This window comes from Puma concolor, chromosome A1, assembly GCF_028749965.1.
Source record: "Puma concolor isolate L17-30 chromosome A1, mPumCon1.1.hap2, whole genome shotgun sequence".
Classification (NCBI taxonomy): Eukaryota; Metazoa; Chordata; class Mammalia; order Carnivora; family Felidae; genus Puma; species Puma concolor.
Window position 1 is genome coordinate 83,584,753 of NC_141667.1, and position 26,060 is coordinate 83,610,812.

The 26,060-nt window shown below is 35.0% G+C and overlaps 1 protein-coding gene across 16 annotated transcripts in view; it reads left to right on the forward strand.

Moving 5' to 3' along the window:
* MCTP1 (multiple C2 and transmembrane domain containing 1) overlaps positions 1–26,060 on the forward strand; it is a 542,541-nt gene that overhangs the window by 319,207 nt on the left and 197,274 nt on the right. For 9 of the 16 annotated variants that reach the window (XR_015254973.1, XM_086717807.1, XM_086717790.1 and 6 more), the window contains 5 exons: positions 2,880–2,918; positions 11,828–11,887; positions 17,210–17,287; positions 22,463–22,633; positions 25,467–25,597. Coding sequence is in view for 15 of the 16 variants with exons in the window: in XM_086717807.1 (XP_086573933.1) it covers positions 2,880–2,918; positions 11,828–11,887; positions 17,210–17,287; positions 22,463–22,633; positions 25,467–25,597 (479 nt within the window). In the remaining variant the exon portion in view is untranslated. The remainder of the gene's footprint in view (positions 1–2,879; positions 2,919–11,827; positions 11,888–17,209; positions 17,288–22,462; positions 22,634–25,466; positions 25,598–26,060) is intronic. The other 7 variants (XM_086717816.1, XM_025924581.2, XM_086717767.1 and 4 more) reach the window with 3 other exon arrangements.

Below are 26,060 nucleotides of genomic sequence, written 5' to 3' on the forward strand. Positions count from 1 at the left end.
GCCATTTGTAACAACACAGTTAGGGCTACAGAGTATAATGCTTAGCAAAATTAGTCAGAGAAAGGTAAATACCACATGACCTCACTCACATGGGAAATTTAAGAAACAACACAAATGAGCAAAGAAAGAGAGAGAAAGAAACCAAGAAACACTCTTAACTGTAGAGAACAAACTGATAGTTACCAGAGGGGAGGTGGGTAGGGGAAGGATGAAATAAAGAATGGGGATTAAAGAGTACACTTATCATGATTAATTAATTAATTAATAATTTTAAAAATCTAGGCACATTTTGGGGGTCACTGGATCTAATAATAGAATTCTAGAAACCAAATCAGGAAAATAATGAATTTGTTCCCACAACTGCCAAATATTGCATATTTATACTTTGGGAAATCGTTAACTTTTTGTTTGTATCAGTGTCCCAGTCTGAAAAACGATACCTTGCAGTCTATTTGTAAAGCCAATTTTGAGAGACAGAAAAAATACAAACCCTATAGTTTGCTTTACATCATGAGGATTTATTTTATGCCATGGCTCTGAGTCAAGGGATGTGGTTTCGAGCAGCAGTAGTAAATCTGTGTAATACTGAGTAGTGTTGCCTTGAGATTCAACTCTTCCTCCTGTTCTTAGCTCCTTTTTCACAGTATACCATTTCTTACAGAATGGAATTTTAGGAGATCCTTAGAAACTAGATGATGATAATAAATGGCCATGAGTTACAAGATTTTACTTATTTATTTATTTATCTTAATTATTCTCACTTAATTTGACTGAAAACATTGTCTCTAGGAATTATCATTCTCTGTTCATTGAAACTCTGCTTTCTCAGAAAGTTGAAGATTTATTGTCTGACTCCCAGTGGTGGAGGTTTTGTTAATATGGCATGCCACAAAAGTATTTGGTTTCCAATTGCCTTTTAGTGATGATGGAGAAGGTGTGGTGGAGGTGGTGGTGGGAGTGATGGTGATGAGGATGATGATGATGACAATAACTCACTTAAGATCAATAATAAACATTTATTACATGGCCACTGTATGGACACCTCCACAACCCAATGGTAGGTTTTGTTGCTTCAAAATAAATTGCACGTTAGTACTTAGAAAACATATAAAATATTTCTATAATAGTATTTGATAATAATGCTTTGCCATTTCCTGGCTCCATTCAAAATAAAATAGGGAATTATTGTAACCTTAGGAAATCCACTAGTCTTCCATATTTTGGTCAATATTTAACACAGGGGATATATAGGGAAAATATAACCTATAATAAAAGCACTATCTACAAAGAAGAAAAATGAATCCTTATCTTTGACAATTTCATGTTTTTCTCTTTTCCTGTCCTAGAACCTTCACATAATTCTATTGTCTTGGTTTAGGCCAAAGGTTGTCTTCTCTACGACTTAATCTTTTATTAAAATTTTCTTTTGTATTTTTGTGATTTATGAGTGGTTTTTGAAATGGTCCTGCTTTATAGTGAATTCTGCTGAAGGAGATACAGTTGTTAAAGGTACCAGTGTGCCTCCTTAATATACAAATATGACAAGCACTTCAAAAGGTATATTCTTGGGGCGCCTGGGTGGCGCAGTCGGTTAAGCGTCCGACTTCAGCCAGGTCACGATCTCGCGGTCCGTGGGTTCGAGCCCCGCGTCGGGCTCTGGGCTGATGGCTCAGAGCCTGGAGCCTGTTTCCGATTCTGTGTCTCCCTCTCTCTCTGCCCCTCCCCCGTTCATGCTCTGTCTCTCTCTCTGTCCCAAAAATAAATAAACGTTGAAAAAAAAATTAAAAAAAAAAAAGGTATATTCTTTCTCCAAATATTCCCTATTCTCCACTTCATAAGCATTAAAGATAATGATAAAGCTAAGAGAGGGTAAAGAGGTTAATCAGGAAGTTAATACCACAGTGTTCACTGAGAAAAATTTAAAACTGGGGAGTAAATAAAATATCTTTGGATTTTTATGACTTACTTTATTTAAGAGACCACTGATCTTGGGCACTCATTACAAATTTCCATTAACTTTAAATAAAACTTGTAGCCATAAATACTTTTTACTATGGTACACACAGACAAAAAAAAAAAAAAAAAAAAAAAACTAATTTAAAGGATATGTTATGGCTAAACATTTAGCAGGAAGATCTACTAATGTAGCATTTTTCACATTTGAAAGCATTTTCACACTTGAAAGATTAATTGGAAGCAGAGACAATTATAAGATGCCACCAAAGCGACAGGCTTTTGAACATGTTTGAAGAGACAAGTTACCTGGTCGAGTCAGTACATCCTCAACCTCCAGCACCAAAAGGAACCGTTGCCAATCATGAGATGCAATATTTTTTTTTCCCAGCCAATAAGATATTTCAAATTTTCCATTCTATTTAAAAAATACCATCTCGGGGCGCCTGGGTGGCGCAGTCGGTTAAGCGTCCGACTTCAGCCAGGTCACGATCTCGCGGTCCGGGAGTTCGAGCCCCGCGTCAGGCTCTGGGCTGATGGCTCAGAGCCTGGAGCCTGTTTCCGATTCTGTGTCTCCCTCTCTCTCTGCCCCTCCCCCGTTCATGCTCTGTCTCTCTCTGTCCCAAAAATAAATAAACGTTGAAAAAAAAAATTTTTTTAAAATAAAAAAATAAAAATAAAAAAATAAAAAATACCATCTCATTTCTTTATACAAAAGAATAAAGCAAATGAACTCTCACCAGAAAGACTGCTTGAATGTTAAAGGTGCTTCTTCTAGCTGTGTGTACGTGATGAAAACAATTTTGTCTTGTATACTGGTTGCTGGAAACTGCTGTTTAAATGTTAAGCTTCCTCTAGAAAACAATTGGCTGCCCTATTCTGTACTTGAGTGATAAGATAATGAAAATGCTTTATTTCATTTACAGACAATGCTAATGAGGAAGAGTTGGAAAAGATCAAGTAAGGTAATGGCTTAGCATGTGATCTTTCAGCTTTTCTTGTTGAGAAGAACTATCAGCTGCATTTCCAAATCTCTCTCATACCTCTTCAAACTGTACTACAGGATTTCATCACCCTTGTTCTTTTTTTCCCATAACTTTAAGTAAATCACGTGATGCTTTTTTTAAGTAACTAGAAATCACACTGATCAATCACATCCACATCATCCTCTTGCTAATGCCTGGTCACTTCTCAGCATCTGGTTTCTGTTGTGTGTGCCACAGGGTCTAGAAAATGTCTTTGCTCCCGATCAGGAATAAAATGATGGGGTTAGGGTAGGGACCACTCCAGAGAGAAGGAAGATCCATGTAACTCACTGTCTTTGTTCACTGAAAACTAAATGTGAGGCTTTCTAAACTCAAAAATTCCTCTAGGGCTACATATGTGGAGCCTGTAATGAGAAGAGTTTTCCATCATTGCCTCTTCTCACTTCGAGAAATAAATGACTCCTGGGAGTGAGAAGAGTTTATGGTTCCTGTAACTTACAAAGTCCTTGCTCTTCTTATAACTTGTAAAGTATCTAAGATACAAACTAAACTCTGTATTTGTTGAGTGGTGGTACCACTCTTGGACACAAATAAATGTCAAGATGAAACTGACATTACTCCTTGAAATAAAGGGATTTTATTTCTAAAGATCTTTGTTCAAATTTCCATTTAAAAAGTCAGCACTCATTTTTAAGTGTGAGTAATTTTTTTAGACCCTGGAACATGACAATCTTTTTTTTTTTTTCATTCTGATTGAATCATGCTATTACTTAAATTTGTCTTTGTCATTTTTATTACTGTGAATTAAGAAAATATTTACATCAAGATGTTTTTGTATTTATGGTAATGTATTAATTTGCTATAACAAGTACTTCTTACTGTACAGTTTCTTCTCAATTCTTATAGTATTCATGACAGAAAGATAACTTGGCTCACAAAAAGGTCAGGGCTACATTAAAAATCACCATTACATTTTAATAAAGTGAAAACCATTTACTAAAGAAAGTTGCTGAATATTTCTGACTTAGTATTCACTGTGTTTTTTATTGACCAAAATAAAGTTTCAAAAAGTCTCAAAGAAATATTTGCACTGTTCATGTTGGTATTACATATTTTTTGTAATTATACTTCAAAATTAGTATTCTATAAAAACATATATTTTTTGAAAGTTGCATAATTTGGCTTTCCTTCTTCTGTGTCTACATTATGACACAGCTGGGTAAAAACGTTGTAATTCATTAATATATATCAATATTTCCTGTTCCAGATGCAGTTAAGGTGTAATGCTAGAGCAGGATATTATATAGTAGTTAGTATTAATTAGCAAAAATGATGCATTTATTGTAGTATAAAAGAAAGAATAAATAAATATAAAGATTCTTCTTTAAATAATTTATTTAATTTATATTTAAATTTAATTTGAATAATTAAGTAAATATAAATCTGCATCTTTTACTTTGGTCTACAAAAAATTAAAAAAGACTAATAAACATCTATTCAACACTATTGTTACTTCTAAAATTCTGGAAGTTCTAATTTATTATTAATAATTCATTCGTACATTCAGACTGGCTTGCCATTGAAGATACAGAATTCCCTGTGTCTAGCTTTGCATTTATTGGGGTAGTTGGCAGATTATTTTTAGTTCAAATGGTAATATGGCTTTGGGGTTTTTAGCCTAAGGGATTTTCCATTTTATAAAATTTATTGGGGATATTGAGTGCTGAGTAAAGGAAAATCAGTTCACTCATTTGCTTTTTTTTCTATGAGAACATACTGAACACCTGTTAATTCATTCAATCATCACTGTCCCCTAAAACATTTGTCATATTCATCCACATTAGTGTTATAAGAACAAGGTGTTAAGTTCAAAATCAAGGGAAAGTTTGTAACTTCGTTTACCACACAATCCATGGTCCTTCACACACACTGAAACTGCTTCCCCAGCTCCTTCCTTCAGGAATTAATGGAGGAAGAATGATGTTCAAGCAAATTGTCCTTCCCAAGAAACTAAGGGATAAGTGGCTGTACCATGTAGCTTTATGTATTATCATGTTACTGTTTTGTGGAAATGTATCCCTTTTCTAATTATTTCAATCTTCTCCTTCAAGACCCTGTGTCTAAGATTTTTTTCCTCTTTTGTTTTTGTAAAAGGGTATAATTTATTTGCCTTACAGTCAAATACAAGTATTTTACCTTTCATACAACTTCGCTCAAAGTCAAAGGTGAATTTTTCATATGAACAGGTCATTTTTTTCTTTGGAATCTTGACTTGTGAGAATGAGGTCTCCTGCTTCTCTGGAGCAGGACTGTTATGTGCAGTCTGTGTGTGGGTACCAACAGTGATTATAAAATCTGAGAATTATGAACTCTGTGGCAAAGACTTAAATACAGTCTGATAATGTTGCTAGACATTCTCTAGTATGGAGTTTTTCTTCCTCTTCTTGTTTGTTTTGTTTTGTTTTGTTTTGTTTTGTTTTGTTTTCAGAAGTGACGTAATCATGGAAAGGGAAAACTAAATTGACATAGTTATGTTTTAAATATGCACATCCCCCCCCCGCCCCCCGTGTGTGCAAGTGTATCAGCTTATGGGGTTTCCTGTTACTTAAATATCGGTTCATCATGCTCGTAATCTTGTCAATAATTGATTCTTTCAATGGAAATCATATTATTTGTGGCACTTTTATAATGTGGAATTGTATGTACTATTGAAAATAACTGAATAGCCAACTTGAGGGCAGGGAATTATAATTGCTGTTCAGGACTGACTTCCATATAATTTAGAGTAATTGTGTTACCATCTAACAAGTAGGAAAATAAATACACCTAAACTTGCCTCTGACAAGCAAGAATGATACATGTTGTATTTGAACGGTATGTTAACCAGGAAATAATTATGAATTTCTTCATAGCTCCTCTTCTGGGAATGATAACATCTTTTAAAACTCTCATTCCAGTTTTCCACAAGCATACTTTCCATCTTGCACATTTGTAATCCTGCCTCACACTTAGCTGTTAAAGAAAAATGTTATTTTCAGAAGAAAGGGATCAGTGTCTCCCTAAACTTGGGCAACTGAATAATTATCCTGGTCAAAGAGTTATACTTACATGACAAAATGCATTTTGGCAGAAAAATGGTAATGCTTTGAATTATTGCAATATTTTATTCTTTAGAAGAAGCTTATCATTGATAATTTATTCTAAGGTTAAATTATTCAGCAAGAAAATTTCATGAGCTCAGAAGAGAAGATGTATATGTGTTTTGTGAATAAATTTTGTGGGGTCAGACAAAAAATAGAAAAAAATAATGAAATAATTGCCTGTCAGACCGACAATAAGCAGAAATGATTTTACCCTACATTGTGTGTATGTTTGTGTGTGTGTGTGTGTGTGTGTGTATTTTAATGTAGAAGAATTAGTTTATCGATGAGTGTGATAATAAACTTATGTACTTTCAATAAATCGCTTTAATTACATGAGACATAACCATTCTGATAATATAAAGATATACACACTGCAATTCATATTCTCAACAATAACAGTTTAGAAATCTTTTAAGAAGAGATAATCCTTTGAATAATATAATATGGACTTTGTGATCATGTCTCATTAGCATATCTTCTGTTACTTGATGGCTTATTTTTTTAGTAATATATCTTTTTTATAAAGATTTTATTATAATCACTTAGCATAATTTTAATGAACTATAAAACACTTTATTCACTGGTGAATGAAACAATTTCTAATAAGACTTTTGGCAAGGATATTGTTAATTTAAACTAGAGAACACTTTCCACTCTAAGTCTGCAGGGCGTAGTTAAACCTGACACCTTGGATGACACATTAAAAATGCATCAGTGAAAACCTCTAAGTGCTTTAATTTAAGAAACGTTAGAGAAACAGATTAACACATTTTTAGGTATCTCACACAGTCCGACATAGAGGGCGGGGGGGAGAGTCATTATTTAGCAGTTATTAGGTTCTTTCCCCAAAGACTTCACATCCTGATAATAAATAGATGATTTTTTTTAAACCTGCAAAACACACGAGCTTTCTTGGTCATTGACTCTCTCACTCGTGAGGACCTAAAAGGCTTTTCTTTGGTGTCTCATTTAAAATTATTATGCATAAATTTTTGAAAAAATGAGATGCTTACGAGTTTCCAAAGGAAACACAATGTTCTTTTAAAAGTCCTTACCACTATTTATACTACCAAATCTGTGTTATCTGGGAATGCTATAAAGTCAACCTCATAATTAAGGCTTCTGAGATTCCCAAGTGCAGTGGTGAACAAAAGGCAAATAGCATGGGCATTTCTAATATTAAAGACTATTTTTACCTCGATCAACTGAACTCTCAAAATTTGTAGTAAGTTTATCTAAAATAGAGATATCATAGTGCAGTAAATATTTTATTATCCCACAAATTACATGAAGCCATGGTTAAATTTTATGTAGAGATGATTTTTTTTCTTGCTGTTTTGACAATATTTTCCCATTGGTATAAAGTATCATACATTTTTATATATTGTAATTCATAACTACAGGGATTTGCTGTAACAGTGGCTTTACATTTATTTGACCGCTCTTGTTGAATTTTTAAAATGTTGTGGGTCCTTGAGGGAGCAAAGCTGGATGACTTAGCACAAAGTGAAAGGACAAAAGGTAATCTCAGGCAGAAGACGAATGCCTTGATGCCTGTGCGCTGGCTCTAAAATGTTTAATTGTGGACCACTGATTGGCATTCACACTGCTAATATGTGTTCCCCAGCGAGCTGACAATTTCCCAAGATCCTCTCCAGACTGACCAAAGGGAGGGAACTAATACAACGTGGCTCCAGGATAATGGAGCTAACTGTTGGTTTGCAAGATTATATGGCCTTTGAATTCAAAGATATATATGTGTATATATGATGTACATCAGATATATCTAACATATATATGTATACATGTGATATATGTATTGTGTGTGTGTATATATATATATATATATATGTGTATACACACATGTATATATGCATATTAAGTTGAATGTGACTAGGAGGAGATATGTTGGTTTTAAAGTTCCCTAAATATCCTCAATGAAAATAAATCATAATTTTGTGAAGATTCTGCTTTCAAAGCCATGGTTGACAGTAATAGATACACATGCATGCATGTGTGTATACATACACGCTAATGCACAAATTAAAGATTTAAGTTAAAATTTCTAGGAAAATAAAAGACAAAGCAAAGCCAGCCTTCAGTTACAGGGCATGTCCTCTGGGGAGTTGAGATTGTCTGTCTCTCGTCAGAAATATTTAAATGGACAGTTGGAGTTGCAGAGGGAATCGTATTGGTGTTTAATGAGTATAAATGGTATGAGCACCTATTTGAGTAACCAAGAAAACAGGAAAATAGAACTTCACTGTAATTTCTACTTACTTCGTGTCCCTGTTTTTAGTTACATAACTATCAATAGACATATTCAACTTGGTGGGGGCAACCAAGAGCTATAGAGCTCTGATAAACAGTGATTTCAGTCAGACCAGGAAAGGCTACGAAAATTATTTACTTATGGGTTTATCTATTTCTAACCTCTTAAATGCCTAGAGCGTATTGAGAAAAGGAATTGTGCACCTTAAAAATACTCTGTGTAATACGAAGGCTACCTGGGTTGACCTTCACGTTTGAATCTCAGGCTTCCCAATTTCAAATCTGTGGTGAGTTTTTGAGTATTGAAGAATTGCTGAATTATGATAACTACAATATGTTTAAAGGCCTGTACCCATTAAAGCTAATGAAAAATATCACAATTAACAGAAGTTCAAGGCTAATCCTTGTTCATCCAATGACAAAGTCTTTAAAGATTTTTATGATGTATTTAAATAGGAGGCTGAACTAAATACAGCATCATGTTCATTTGTTAGGAAAGAAATCAACTGTCCTTTAGTTTTATTTCTCTGGGGAAAAAATATATCTTCTAGATTTTTAAATTTACAATCTTGTTACTTTTTAGATTCACAGTAGGATTTTGGATCTTTGAAGATAAACTTTCTTAGTGTGTATTGGTGTTTTGGAGGCAAAAACTAGATTTAAATAAGATATTATCAATGTGTCTAGCTACTTTGATAAATGCAACGCCTCAGCATAAATACTCAACGATTCATTATTCAGGATAACGTCAATAATTTTCCTTTATCAATTTGATGTCTCTGCTCTTTGTTCTGTTTCCTTTTGCTCTTAATTTATAATTTTAGCACTTTTAAAATGGCCTTTCATTCACTTATCAGATTCTTGTTCCAATGGAGACAGAAATATAACTAAATATCTACAATAATGATTGAAATCTTGCCCTCAAAAAATCACTTTTTTTAGAACTCTTTATCATAATGCCAGGTGTCTTATTATTATTGTTATTATTAGAAACTCTCACTAAAGGAAAGCCACGCCTCATCTGCTGTGGATTTTATATTCATCAAGGCAATAAATGAAATAAGGGTCCACAGGAAAATTAAGTTGTTCCATTTGAAATAAAGGCCTAAATTTACATGAGAATGTAGGTTGTAAAATGAAATATAAATCTTAGTTGATGAATAATGACAGAAGTAATTAAACATGGCATGAAAAGCACAGCCTGAGCACGTCAGTGGATCCAAATGTGGCTAATTTAACAGAGAAACCTAAGTTCTAAATGCTGATCATTAAAATTTCCCCTTCCCCCTTCCCCCCACACACAAATTCATCAATCTCTTTGCGTACCAGTCACATAATTATCTCATTACCCTCAAAGGGTATTCATCTGAGGAAGAATGAAAAGTATGAAGTTGGTGGTTTCAACATTAGTCACCTTAGACCACTTGAACTTTAAATGAATTAACAATACTTTGGAATGTTTAATGGTCATATTATTTGTTGTAACTGTCTTGAGTCTAAAGCCAGTACTCTCACCTCCATTTAAGTTGCCTTAATACATTTTACGTTAAGGTAAAACTCACTGTTGTATTACTTGTCTTATTGGCTCTTGGGAAATTATTTGTGTAAGGAGACTTCAAGACTTCAGTTCCTTTAATATGATACTTTAAAATTCTCCACATGTTGCTAAACATGCTGCTTAATTTAAAAAGAATTGGGAATCAGAGTAAGGAGAGAATTAGCAATAGAAAAGAAACACACATCTTTTGTAAAATCTGGAAGAAGGTCTTTGTAGTTAAACAGTGTACAGCATCAAAAGACTACAGTCATTCCTTGTAACATTCATGCCCCAATGTCTAAAGGTAAATGTGTTTTTTCAGGACTTGTTGTTTGTTGTGTGTTTTTTTTTTTTTTTTTGAGATACTGATGTGACAGCGTGCTACGAGTGACAGATGAGAACCATAGCTGTACACGTAATTGAATTATAACTCTGTAGTGATGATAAAACAAGGTCTTAAACTCAAGAGTTCTTCCTAGTAACCTCTGACATTAGCCATGCTACCTGACCAAATCCTATGCAGGTAACTTGGGAAAGTGAAAGTAATTTCAGTAAGAAATAGATTTTGTGTAAACAAACAAACAAACAAACAAAACAGGTAGATTATATAAATTATCCTTAATGTAATTCTAGTTCTAAATTTAAATTATACAACTTGCTGTACACCCTAAACATGTTAGCTCACTATTATTTTCTGATATGATTTTTGGTATCATTTTTGGAAGGAATATCTATACCTAACCAGTGGAAACTCCCAGTAACTAACAATCAACAAATTATTTATTGAGCACCTACTATGCAATAGGCATCATGTGAGGTGCTGGGCCACTGTCTTAGTCGCTAACACAAAGTTATGGAGGAATCAAGTAAGTTACAAAACTTCTTCTGATTCATCACAATGTCAGAGGTTGATGCTGCCCGATAAGGGTCCTCAGATTCCCACAATTTTACCATAACTGACACCCAGAAACAGGATGCAAAACATACCAATTTAAAAGATGCATGTAATGCAAATGTTCTCCTTAAAAGTGACCAACAATGATTTGGTTTCCTGAAGTTGAACTGGTTTTACTCTATAAATGTCTGAGGATTAAGTAATAAAATATCCAACGTGATGTTTTGTTAGGATATTGCTACTCTTCTCAGTATTCATTTTATTAAATTATTTTTGTAAGGCCCAAGTTAACTAACTTGTATTATCTATGTTCTATATTATATCATAAAACTAGGACGTTTTTAATAGGGATTAAACTAAATTTGAGTAGGTACATGATTATAACTAAAATTGCTACTATTATTCTTTAAAAATGCTCTGTGGGTCTATGGTGTTAAATTGTTTTGTTAAAAGGCACAGATATTATATGACTTATTTCAAAATCTTAAAGTACTTTTGAACAGTTCTATTTTCTAAAATAAAGTGTTACACTTTGAGATATAAAAATCAACAATTTAAAATAAAGAGGTAAGTAGATTCTTTATTTTTTTTTTAATTTTTTTTTTTTTTAAAGTTTATTTATTTTTGGGACAGAGAGAGACAGAGCATGAACGGGGGAGGGGCAGAGAGAGAGGGAGACACAGAATCGGAAACAGGCTCCAGGCTCCGAGCCATCAGCCCGGAGCCCGACGCGGGGCTCGAACTCACGGACCGCGAGATCGTGACCTGGCTGAAGTCGGACGCTTAACCGACTGCGCCACCCAGGCGCCCAGATTCTTTAAAAATTATAGAAATAATCCTTTCTAGACTTACCGCCATTGATATTAGATATGAATAAGAGAAAAACTTTAATTTACTCAAGGAAAGAAAACTAACAGTTTATAAACATCGAAAGTGTCATAGGACATATAACTTTGGGGTTTTATTTATTTTGGTTTCATTGGGCTAATTAAGTATTCTCAAAAACACCTCAAAATTTAGCTAAATATTTGTTTGTTTTTAGGATCTTTCAGAAAATGAAGTGGTTGGATCTTATTTCTCTGTGAAGTCTTTCTTTTGGAGGGTAATGTCGAAATCCTTTATATTAATATTTTTGATTTTGGTTCTGAATAGTGATTTTTGAAAGTTAAGTGTGAATTAGGAAATTCATTTTTAAAATGGGTCTCAGAAAATGTATTCAATTGCCTTCTTTATTAACTTTTATTCCAAGTCATTCGAGTGACTCTTGCATTTCTTCCTTTGTATAAACTAAGAACTTCATGTATTTAATATGTTGCTTTGAAGTCAGTTGCTTGTGGGACTAAGTTTATCCCAAATTCTTAACAGCTAGAGGCCCACAGGCCTTCCAGGAATATAATGGTGCTATCTAGAGAGTCCGTTAAGTTTCTTTTTTCCCTTCTTGTAAAATCTGCTCCATCTGTTTGGGAAAAATTTACTTCTATTACAGTGATCTTATACTATATACGTACTACATAATCAGTGTTCTTTCTTTGAAAAAAAAAACTTATGAATTAGAAAACAGCAACTCTGCTGTTGATTTAAATAAAGAAAAAAGTGAAAATTCCACAGAGAATTTGTTTTAAATGCCATTGCAATTTAATGTTATTTGCTCTTTCATGACTTAAACATAACGAGCTCTGTCATCCCATTTTCTCTGCTCTAATTCTGCATTATGCACAGCACGATTTATTACAAATGCACTTATTACTTTGCCAAGAGTTTCCCTCTTTCTTTGAAAATTCACACTTGGTACATGATTACCTAGCGATAGATATTGCAATGAAAATGCTACATTCGTAAGGCTTTACCATTTTCTTTCCTTGGCTCTTCAACTGCTCATGACTGAAAACTACCCTTCCCCTTTAGACTGTAAGGTTTGTTGCAGTGTCTTTTAAGCAGACTGGCATACCCTAAATTAAGTCATGCCTTGACTTGACCAATGGGCCAGCGTAAACCACATCTCTTCATCCATTGCTCCCTCCACACACACTGTTATTGGTGTGAGCTTATTTTAATTATTATAGCATCTTCATTTCCTTTCAGTCTACTGACGGCTACCTCCACTATTGCTATTCGGTGTCCTTGCTAAAATAATAATAATTTCTCTTGTATGTTCACGCATTATCCATGAACACAGTGACTGCTTTTGAACTGTTATATCACCTTAAATGGAATTTGGCTTTTGGCAAAAATGCAGCCTCTGTATTCATACAGTATACTTCTTTGCCAAGAGAGCAGGATTCAGGAGTGTTCTCTGTTGAGTTTGTTCTATATGCAGCAAACATGCAAACCGATCTTTATGAATGAAACCTTGTTACCAGGATCAATTGCATAAGAAATAAGTTTTAAGGCCTTCCCTTTCAAATGATTCTTTCAAAATCTTTGCTACTTCCAAATTAGTATTGCATGTACCAGTACTTTCCATTTGGTTGTGTTCACCCTTAAATATTCTTTATTAACCTTTCTCAATTTCTTTAACTGTCTTATTTTAGAATAAGAAATATGCAAATTTAAAAGATAGCTTTTTTTGTATTTGAGGTACATAATCTAATATCTTTTCTTCCAAGCGTATGTTGAGTAACTAACCAAGTGAGTCATAAAAGCAGAACATTTAGCGGTCATTTGTTTTATCACTAAGGAAACTAAGGCCCAGAGAAGTGATGCCATTGACCTGACATCCCTGAAAATGGTAGGATCAACCAAGACCAATATTTTTCTTTCTCTGAATATCACAGAAATAATTGTTTAAAGCAACTAAGTTCCTTTTGGGGTCAATAATGAATACAGATAGGATGTAAAAATAAAGCCTTCCTTTAATTTTTCTTCACTGACCCCCTTTCAGATTTTTCTTGCATTATGTAACCCTTCTCCCCCACAGCTCATTAACCCACTGATAGATGGATGTGTTGAGGGCTGTGATGTTGCTATGTTTGAGATCCCATCTTATAAAATCAGCAAATCACTGATCAAGTCTACTTTGGATAAGTATGATTTTTCATATCATGTTTAAAAGTCACTCCGATAACTGACCTAATTGCTCCTTGCCCAGGTAATATTTGTATTGTGATTTTTTTATGTTTATTAGTTTTTAGAGGAGATGTGTAGCAAAGGAGTTTCTCCATAGACATTTTCAGATATGCAGACCTAAATAGTTCAGATAGAATCTTACATAAGGTGTATATGTGTGTTTATAAGCCTTTATCAGCTTCTTTATAAGGATCAATGCATGTATCCAGGAGACAGCAACTGAATTACATTGGGTGACACTAAATCCTGGCGAGAACTTACTTAATAAATATCATGGTTACTTGCTAGATCTTAATTTCCTTGAGAGCAAAATAATAGAAAGGAAAGACCGAAGTGGTACAGAAATAGTCTGATTTTCCAAAGGCATAATATTTATAATTCATCAAAACATGATATCTTACAACACAAAACATTAAGCAATGGATATATAGCGATTACCATACTTTTCATAAAAGCAACAAATATTATATGAAGCCATTTGGATTACTCTAAGTCAGAATTTCATTAAAGATTTTAACTTCTCAATAAAGGATGATAACTTAGTGCTGTTGCTTCAAATATTTAGTACATTTAAGTTTTTCCCAATTAACTCCATTGACTGGACATTTAGATTTCCATGACTGAGAGTTAATTGAACAAACCAGATTATGAGAATGCTGTAGTGAATTAAAGAGAAATGTTAAGATTGTTTAAGTGGAGAATGGCTGGGCTATACCAAGATACCTCATATAGAAAAATGGAGAAATGGCTCGTAATATGAAATGGGCCAAAAAGAGTGCATAGAATACAGAACAATTAGGAATTATGTCAGAGCACCATCTTACAGTAGGGTCAAATCAAAGTGTGGTTGAAGGAAGAGCCTGAAGGCCAAAGAGAAGTATTGGTTTTATCACACAAGAATGTTATCCTGTGCTGAAGTGTTTGCATTCTTAACAACTCAACCATATATGACATATAACCAAGAAAAGTGCAGGTATTATTTATATCTTCAGGTATGAAAGTAAGACCTTCAGAAAAAATATATTTATAACATTTAATTAAAAGTCCCCAAAGAAAAAGTGTAAGTCAAACCCAGGACTCATTATTTTTTTTACATTATTGGTGGAAACGAATACATTACGTTAGCAACAAGCCAACTTTAGCCAACAAGATTACAGCATATATAATGATTTTCTATGAGTATATATTTTGAGCAAACATTGTAAAAGCTTGAGAACTTTTGTTTGGCTACAGTTAAGCTTTGAGACAGTAGTTAAAGCATCTGAAGTAAACATAAATACCTTCCTGACACCGTAAGTTATATCAAGAAGCAACAGAAATAGGAAAGAAAGTTTAAGGATAAAAACCAGGAGAATTTCTCTAAGGATTATAGTGCCGTGAATCATCTTCTAAGAAAAAAGGGATCGAAGCTTTATTATTACATGAGACACTTTAAACTAGGCTGGACAAAGCCCTGGGAAGGTTTTCTGTAAAGGCAATCCTGCTTTGAGCAGACAGATGGACTGTAGAACAAATCTGCTTGTTGGACTTCATCACCTAGGTGTAATTCACTGGAATCAACTCAGCGGGCAAAGGAAAAGATAGAACATGCCTGTGCCTGGGATTGAGCTAATAATTGCTCCACACTCCAGGCTTTGCAGCACAAAACAGTCATTCTAGGCTGTCATTATCTCTCCTTTGTAGTGTCTCGTGGATCATTTGATTAAATAAAAGCATGTGCACCTCTGTGCTGAAAATAGAGGTGAGCTGACTCCACACACAGCTATTGTAAAGACACAGTGATGTCTTTCACTCATTTCACAGGGTCTGGGGCTCATTTGGAAGGATTAGGTTGTACACAGGTAATGAAATCCAAGATAGCAAAAGCCAGGGATTATTTGCATATATCAGGGAGAAGATTAATATGACCGTGTGGGTTGTTTTAGCCATATGTTAAATCTAGAGAGATTTTTTTGTTTGTTTTGATCTGTTTTTTAATCAGGATCTAGAATAATAGGATATCTCCTTCTGTTAGTGATCCAGGTTTTCAAGGAATTGAATTAAGAAACTTTAATAACCAGAATTGAAGTACAGAAGTGTTCTCAGTTTATTTGTGAGATTCTACAATTTCACCACCTTATTAATAAATGTTAGACTATAATTCATAATGGAACACAGTTAACTCTCATATACTTTACTGAACAATATATGCTAGAGTTATCACCACCTGCCCACTTTTACTTCCTCTAAGTCCCTGATTAGCCTTTCTCAGTAATCTATACCCATGGATATATTTTGTCTAAACAAGAGTCAAAGTATTTCAACAAATCCTATACACATTCCCCCCTTTTTTTCTTTGTATTATGAACTTCTTAAGCTTTGTCCAAAGCATGAGAAATAGTGCAGAAAACCGTCAATTAGGTATCAGAAACCCAGATTCAAATCTCAGTCTTGCCAATCTGTAATCATTTGGCTTTGAGTAGAGTATTTATCAACTCTGTGCCTCAGTTTCTTTACCTTAACAATATTTGTCATGAAAGATGCCGGAGTATGAAAACCCCAGTGCCTAATAGTTGCTCAAAACATGCTTATTTCTTTGTGTATGATCTAACCTTTCACATGGGCCAAATCTCACCCCCCCGTTGATGTTCTCATCTCATGATAATACTATTGTTTGAAGACTGTCCAGGTGCTCTCGTCATTGCATACAAACTTTCAGCTTATCATGATAGTTTCCTTCTAGTATTTCTTGCTCAGCTGCGTCTTTCTTAATCCATACCTTGATGCTCTTGGTCTTGGTAATACAGGGACTTTATGATTGCTTTCTTAGGCATGGGACAACAAAGAGAAAATGGGGCAAATTATGTGGGGTAAAATTTCTCAGTTGCTTTAGAGATCTCTCTAATCATTGCAAAAGATTTGATGTGGGATGTAGTTAGCATATCATAGTTGTTGCCTGTCCATGAAACACTCTTCTGGGGCCTTGTCACTTTTTTGATGTTGGAAACAGTCTCCAAAATATTCTGAAGCAGCAGACTTTCCATGATTCCTCTTGCTATGGTTCTTTTCCCTGTGACACCCATTAACAAAAAGCTGAAACCACTGAAGCAGGATCCATCACCGTTTAATCTCTGTCCTTTATTTTCTTGACCATTGCATTACACCACTAAAGAAAACAGTGGCTGAAAATTATATTATTGCATTGGCATTGATCTTCATTGTGCTAGAAGATGTTTTCCGACAGTGACTTGGGGGGCAAATACATATTCTTTTCCAAATAATGTTTTTTTGAAGAGTAATGCTGAACTCTAATTGAAATGAGGTGTTGATAGAGGCACAAGGCTTTCCCATACAGCTCTGATCGTTCATCTCCATCCAGACGTGCGGCAGGCCTGCTTTTCCTGTCCTGGGCTTCTGCAGAGCAGAGCTTCAGAGTACTTATTACCAAAATGCACAAGTAAGTTCAGTCATTCAGTTTGTTTATTTCTTCTGAGCTTGCATGAGCTGTGAACTCTCCTGGCTGACTTACTGTTCTGAAAACCTATTCCCTAGCCTAACCTCTTTTATACATAGGAAAAGGAATTGAATTCTTGAATTCCTTTTCAAGGAATAACACATAAACTAATACGCTTCTTAAAATGCCAGCTCACCCGTTCTAAAATCTTACTAAAGATATATGTCATTGACTAATTGCCTCAGAATTGGAAATTGATATTGTTACCTGGTGTGTTGATTTTCTTTATTAAATCTCAACTTGGATGAATATTCCTTATGCGAATGACCTCAAACTTCGGTGCGTGTGAGAATCATACGGGGCACATGTTGGAAATACATGCGTAGCTCTGCACCATAAGAACCAAGTCATGTTCAGGAGGGTCAGGCCCACTAATTTCAACAAATTCACCACTAAAATTGGGGAATTACCTGTTTAAAAGTTCAAAGATTCTTTCTTCCTTTTGCAATGTTGGTTCTTTGCTTTGAAACTAGGTTGGTTTTCCTATTTATTCTTCCCTCCCTTTTCTTTCCCTCCTCAAACAGAGTTCTGTTTCGACACAGACGTGGTTGAAAACATTCCCTGAGATAACTAAATCCCAGCTCTAATATGTTCGTTTTATTGAGGGATGTCTTGGATTTAACACTCCTTGCCACTTAGGTGCTCAATAAGTAATTTTTGGTTGACTAATTATCAATACTTCCATCAATATGTATTATTTAAGTACAGCCTAGGAGAAAAAAAAATTAAAGGAGGAAAACAATAAACTTAACACAAGTTTGCAGTAGGCTCCTACTTCTCTCCTTAAATTTTCCAACTATCCAAACCAATCTGCTTTCCTAGTCAGTAAATTTAGAAGCAGGACTAAAAGACTTTAATTAGCATAAATGGTATCCATGCCAGAGAGTGGATAATGTTCACAATTGTAGTAATTAATAATAGTAATTAGAACATAGGAGAAGGCCAGTGCACACGACCCTTAGAACTTTTAAAGCAGGGGTTTGTACACTTGAGCATGTATCATAATGACCTTGAGTGAGGTCTGGGTAATCCAGAGCTGATTTTCTTGGTCTGGGCTGGAGCTAAAAAATGTGAATTTCTAGCCACTTTTCAGGTGACACTGGTGCCATTGGTCTGTGGACCACACTTTGAGAACTTTCTATACAGAGGAAAGAAACTTTAAACAGAGCAGCAGGTGACTCAGAAAGTACCTTAAAGAGCATTAAAGCTAGTGGTTTTCAGTTTCTTTTTTCTTCCCCTGTGGAATTCCATTTGTCACCATCTCATCCACAAGCTCCTTGAAATTTTGATTTAAAAAAGTAATAAAAGTTATAAATGGCTATCTTAAGCAGGTTAAATCTTTTTTGTTTATGGAATATACTGTTTTATTTTCAGGAGCCCCTACACACACAGACACCTCTAACTCCCCTTACTTCCCCCCTTCCAGCACCACACACACAGAATAGCGCTCTTAGTACATGTGGAGCTCTAGAGTCGGGAGAACCATAGGTAAAAAAAAAAAAGTGGGGCCCAGAGAGGGAGCAACATGCCCAAGTCACATTGTCAGGAATTGCCAGAAAGATGCAAGTGGGTACTTATGTTAAATCATTGTCTTTCCGGGGCACCTTGGTGGCTCAGTCGGTTAAGTGTCCGACTTCGGCTCAGGTCATGATCTTACAGTTTGTGAGTTTGAGCCCCGCATCGGGCTCTGTGCTAGAAGCTAGAAGCTCGAAGCTCAGAGCCTGGAGCCTGCTTCAGATTCTGTGTCTCCCTCTCTGTCTGCCCCTCCTCCACTCACACTCTGTCTCTCTCTCTCTCTCTCAAAAATAAATGAACATTAAAAAAATTTTTTTAAATAAAAAAATAAATAACTGTCTTTCCTACTACTGGTGGTATAAGTTTATATCTTCCCTCTTTGCCTTATAATTTTACTTCAAGTTCCTATTCTTCACACTTACACTAAATATTTTTCTATTTCATGACTATGCAGTTAATCAAATCACAAATGAATTGCGGAGCTTCTTTTTAGAAGAGCACCATTTTTGATAAAAGAAATTTTTGGAGAAGGAAAAATTCCTTTTAAAATGATACCTGGTTAGTATGTCTTTGGGACCTCCTCCCCTTTTTCCTTTTAACCTTTCATGTATATCAACTTAATTCTCACATTTATTAACCCTGTTTGTGTGAAGAAATATTCCCCCTTCTCCTCTCCCTTAGCTTTCCAGGTCATTTTAGGAATGTTCTTCCAGGTTATAGAAAAGCATTTTGTAACTAATGGCAGTAGGTAAAGCCGCCATGAACTTCATTTTATTTCTGTGAAAGCATGAAAGATCCCATGGAGTATTCTTTCTCCTTCCCACCCTGTAAGTAAAGTTCTTGTTCTCATGTGAGAAATGAAAGGAGGGACATACAAGTAAGAGTTTCAGACGTGGTACCATTTGAGAAACTAGCATTGCTAATGGAAGATGCTGTATAGCCTAGATGGTACCCACATATAATTTGAGTGCAGAGTTTGACTTCTAGAGTGCATAGAAAATGTTACTGAGTATATCCATCAACAAGCTGAAATATTGTAAGAATGAATACATGCGCTCATGTAATAGTAAAGAATACAGATGCTCATATAATAGAAAAGTAGAAGGTGATTTCACATACTAACCATGAAGGAAAAGCTAGACTGGAATGTCATTTCAAATATAACGACTCACTTACCTGGAGAAAATGAAGTGATAAAATGTAGACACGTACACTTTTAAATTCTATTTTAAGCTCTATGTAAATGGGTTGTTACTAACTCCTTGGTCTTTGCCAAGATAATTATTTCTTCTTATCACAAATTCGTTTTTCTTCTTTCCTTCTTTGCCACTCCTATTCCTTAACAAAACTTCCAGACTCAGAGTTTAGAACTTGTTTCTCTAGACTAGTCTTCAGTGAGAGGCCATCTCAATAGCAGCAGTGGTGGGTGGATGAATGGATAGGTAGATAGATAGGTAGATAGGTAGATAGGTAGGTAGGTAGGTAGGTAGATAGATAGATAGATAGATAGATAGATAGATAGATAGATAGACAAAATAGATAAATAAAAATACACTGTTATCTCTTGCTGCATTATATATTAATAAGTAGCATGAAATCTTAGAACCCCTTCAAGGTCACTTGGTACAATAAATTTGTTTAATCGGGGAAATCCTTATTCAAACACAGTCCAGAGTAGAAACCCAATGTGTAAAACAGACGAGAGCAGTGGGACTCTAGCTGAAGCAGACTGTGGAGTCCTGGGGAAGTTACAGGTGGCCTGTGAAACTCCATGGCACCTCAGAACATTCTTGAACTCCACCCGTGGAGTTCACAAAGGTGTGCAGTGTGCAGGCACAGTCCTGTGTTAATATTAATAAGGCAAAGTCACAGAGCAATGTCCTGCAAAATTTGCTGGCCACCGAGGCAGGGAAATAGGCAATGTGATTTAGAGAGATTTCCATTAAAATGTTCAAATATTAAAAATATTGGTTTTTGAGGAGCATAGTTCTCATTTTGCTAGTAAAACACCCTGACATGTATTACATTTTAAAATTTTCTAATGTTTATTTATTTTTTGAGAGAGAGACAGAGTACAGCTGGTGAGGGACAGAGAGAGAGGGAGATACAGAATCAGAAGCAGGCTCCAGGCTCTGAGCTGTCAGCACAGAACCCCATGCAGGGCTCAAACTCACAGACTGTGAGATCAACACCTAAGCCAAAGTCTGACGCTTAATCTACTGAGCCACCCAAGGGCCCCTGAAATGTATTACTTTTAATAATGACAGATAAAAATGGCTATCACATTAGTGTGGTATGGAAAAGAAAAAGTAGGATTCAAGGTGGGAGAGGGAGATATACAAAATAGGCTATAACTTTATAATGGTAACATAGACGGAATTAGACTGAAAGTAGAGTTAATCTATAATTTAGAAGTGGAGTACTTTGAGGTTGAGAGACATGTTGAATTTCTTCATGAAACGACTGTAAGTGAAGAAAACATGCTTGGCAATATGAAAGATATAGCAGTTTTTATAGTACTGCTTGGTTCTGAATCCAAATGGAAAAGATTTTAACATTTTAGCTACTTGGATTTGTTGTATGTGCTGTTTAGTTCAAAGAGATTATAGAGCTGTTTTTTGTAGGCTTCCTAATGTTAAAATTTTTAACTTCATTTGCTTGTTTGAATATTGTGACTTAGCATTGGGCATAATAAAAATCATTAAAGACAATGTTCAAGTACTAGAATGAGAAACTCAGTAACACACCCACCAATGAAAATTACATACGTAATTTAAAAAATTTTGATACAAGTTTCAGCATAAACCAGACAACTCCTGGGGCGCCTGGGTGGCGCAGTCGGTTAAGCGTCCGACTTCAGCCAGGTCACGATCTCGCGCTCCGTGAGTTCGAGCCCCGCGTCGGGCTCTGGGCTGATGGCTCAGAGCCTGGAGCCTGTTTCCGATTCTGTGTCTCCCTCTCTCTCTGCCCCTCCCCCGTTCATGCTCTGTCTCTCTCTGTCCCAAAAATAAATAAACGTTGAAAAAAAAAAAAAAAAAAAAAAACCAGACAACTCCGATGGGCATGTTGATTTTGTTTTCTGGTCTGTGGTACTTTAAGTAGTTCTCTAGTGAGCTGAAACTCAGCTATCTCCTAACATAGCAATAAAGAAGGTTTTTAATTGAATAGAACTTATAACTAATCTTAACCAACTTGTAACATGAAAGATTTTTAAAAATCATAACTAATTAAAAATTAAATATCACAGTGTGGATGAGGCCTTTGGTATTCCTAATAGTTTTTTGACACTGGCATATTTGACACAGAGGCAAATATTCTGATATTCTTGAAGTATCTACATCTTGTAATTTAAAGAGTTGGATTATTAGACCTTATTTTGAGCATTCACTTCTCATACAACCTTAAATTTATCATGAAAGGATAATTTCACATTCATTAACAATTCTGTAATTAATAATAATCTGTCAATTATGTTTATTTTCTTAAATTGTAACTACCTACCATTTTTATTTTCAAAAACTTGTAACAGGAGAGAGGGTAATGCCAGATAAGGTACTTGGGGTTAAAACTCAATAAGCTAACTCTATTTTCCTTTACCCAAAGTTTCAGACCCAAAGTTTACGTCTATCAGACGTACACAGAAAATCACATCTTTGGAGAGGAATAGTCAGCATCACATTGATTGAGGGACGAGATCTCAAGGCAATGGATTCAAATGGGTTGAGTGACCCCTATGTGAAGTTCCGGCTTGGGCATCAGAAGTACAAGAGCAAGGTAACCGTATCTCTCTCCTGTTCCAGCCAGTATTTGGAAGGCAGTGGTTGGTTAATAGCCATGGTTTAGGAGATATAAACACTAGATACTTTTTCAAATGCTTAACAGAATTTCTTTTGAATATCAAGTTAGTAAACCAGACCAATAACTATATTACCACATTTCTTACTCAATGTGCTATGTGACCTTGCATAAAGTACTACTCTGTCTCAATTTCACCTATAACACAGGAATAATAGTTGGAACTATCTCTTTAAAAAAATAACAAACAAGCAAACAAACAAAACAAAAAAGGGCTGAAACAAACCTAAGTCGATGGCCTGGGACATCAAGTGCTCAAAGAGTGTTGGCTACTATAATTATTACAATCAGTACTGGTATCAGTGCTACAAATAGCCCTGTTTTACATACCATAAAAATCTTTGTTCCTTACTCTGAAACGTTTTATTCAAAATGACTTGCACCAGTGCAGATTGCAATTTTTGTTTGTTTGTTTTATTTATTTAGAAAACAAAGGGCCAAATTCCGCTGTATGCTACAGGGCAAGTTACTCTGCCATTCCATGTCCCAATTTCCTCATCTGTAAGATGAGTGAGAATTAAAATAATGCCTACCTCGTAAAGTTATTGAGAAGATTGAATAAATATATGTTATGCACGTGAAGAGCTTGGAATACTGCCTTGTCCATAATAAATAAATGGTAGTAGCAGCAGGAAGAGTAGCAGCCTTAAGAACAAGATATTGTTTAACAGCAATTATATTAATAGTAATAATACATTAAATCATATTAGTGTCATATTTTTGATAGAAGGAATTATAATCGGTAAAGGTCATAGTAGTCATAGTTATATTTGGGACACATGTCTTATCTGTGTTGTATCCAAATAAAACCTCTTTGGGGTGCCTATCTGGCTCAGTCTGAAGAGCATGAAACTCTTTATCTCAGGGTTCTGAGTTGGAGCCCTACACTGGGTGTAGAGATCACCTAAATAAATAAATTAAAACTTTAAAGAAAAACAAAAAACAGCAAAAAACAAAAACAAAAACAAAACACAATACAACCTCTTTAATGATCAGCTTCTACAGCTACTATTCATAGCTTGAAAACTCATCCTATCTATCTTGTATTAAAAATCACATTCTACTTTGATGAGAATAATTTCACTTTGACATTACCATTTTCAAGAACTTTTGATAAACAGCCTGCCTAGGTTCCTTCTGGCACAGGAAGTTTTCATCAGTAACTAAGGGGGTTAGTAATTTCACAGAGCTGACTCATTAGTAGGCATTGAGAATTGCTCTCAGGCTGATTGGTTATCTTCTTGAATGCCCACGTGGAAGGGGAAAGCATCATTTCGACCTGAAGGAAAATCATATAGGGAAGACAATCCTAAAAAAGGAAACTGAAAAATTAGGCTCTTTATGGCCAAATAAGTAAGATAGACCATCCCCAAAACACCACAGAAGAGCATCTGAGCCCAATAATGAGAGGTTTGAATTATCATAGGATCCATCTAATGCCATCTTTTTTCTTTTTTTCTGCCATGGACTTAATAACATATTTTAAGGAAACTACTGATTCCAAAAATAGGTACCTATGACCACTTCTGTCTTGTCCTTTATCAATTAACATCATCTCTGTGTTCTAGTAGGCTTAAAACATTACTTATTTTTTATAGTTCTGCTCTTTAGGTATGAAATATGAAATCTAGCTATGGACATGTGTCTCTCTTTGCTCTTTCCTTCCATGATATATTGCTGATTAATTTCAGATTATGAACTTTAAAAATTGTGATTCATTTGTATTACCTTTGCACATAACATACTTCATTGCTTTCAGAGTCTTTACCTCTGAAGATTTGTCTCTCATACGTTCAAAAGAGAAAAGGCCATTGCATGCGCTCCTGCTAAAAAGAAAGAATAGGGAAACAAATATGAATGTTTTTAACCCAGTGGTGAATGAAGCTTCAAAGCACATCAGTATGGGTCACTTCATTCATTGATTCTACCAGATGTCTTATCTGAATGCTTGAAGTTACACAATTGCACTTCAGATAGCTTTCTGGTATTTGCAACATAGAAATTGTACACACACATTCATATTAATTTACAAACATTTTTGGCAGATTGTTTTGGGGAAAGAGACATGAAGCGCTAATCAAAGACCTGAGTTAGAGTCTAGATACTAAAACGTAATGATTTGGGGTTGGTCAGTAAAACTCCAGGTCTCAGTTTCTCCAGATATAAAATCAGATGAAACATCAATGCTATGATTCCAACATAAATGTTTGCCCGACCACCCCAGAGTTACTTGCTGTTTCCTCCTGCTCCATAGAACTTCACTGTCTGTTGTTTCATTACTATTTATTTTTATTTTTATTTTTACAGATTTAGCTCAGAATTCCCTTGTGTGTAGGGAGTAAGGGAAAAAGAACTCTGGGAATCCACATAGTCCTTTTTTAGGAGATGACAGGCTGAGAGTTATGTCTTTGTGCATTAACTGGTTATGTAAAATAAATGCTAGTATCTGAGTGAGCCATTTCACGTATAGACTATTTGCCTTTTCTGTATAATTCATATCTCTCATCTCTTATTCAAGATGATGAAGGCATGCCCTTTGGTTTTCAGGACATATCCTTTAGGGTTCTTTCAGACGATATGCAGTAAGTTTGCTAAAGAGCTAATGATTCATTTCCATCACTTCTGGAAGCTTTTGTTCAAATCTCACATATACTTTTGTAGATAGTACCTTGATTTTGATATAATGTCTCAAAGTTAAATATTTTTAAAAGACTTATATTTATAAGACAGTAATTACTTTTTGGTTTTCCAGATTATGCCAAAAACTTTGAATCCTCAGTGGAGGGAACAATTTGATTTTCATCTCTATGAAGAAAGAGGTGGAATCATTGATATCACTGCCTGGGACAAAGACGCTGGGAAAAGGGATGATTTTATTGGCAGGTTTGTACAACTTGGTATTTTTGGTTCATCCTAGAGAGGGTGAAATTTTTTAAAAGGATAATCGCTTTCTGTCTAGTTATTGTAACTGATCTTTTACCATTTTGAAGGAAGGGATCTGACCAAGGTAAAGCAATGCTTGGGTAAAGTGAAAAATAGATTTGAAGACTGACCAGTAGGTGGCAGTTTTGACCAGTCCATGGACACGCTATCTGAATTTGATATCCAGAAATTTTCTCCAGATGTCAGAATATTGTGTGTAAAAGTTATGGGAATTGAGAACGAGGAATCTCATTTGATCAAGATACTTAAAGAAACAAAGAGCTCATTCATAGTCTGTAAAGTGATCTAAGATAATATTACTTTTCATAAAGCATATTGTGAGACCATAAAGTGCATTGTTTCCTACAACCCCCCTTCAAGGTAGAGAATCTTTATAATCTCCAAGGAGTTCATAAATCTGTAG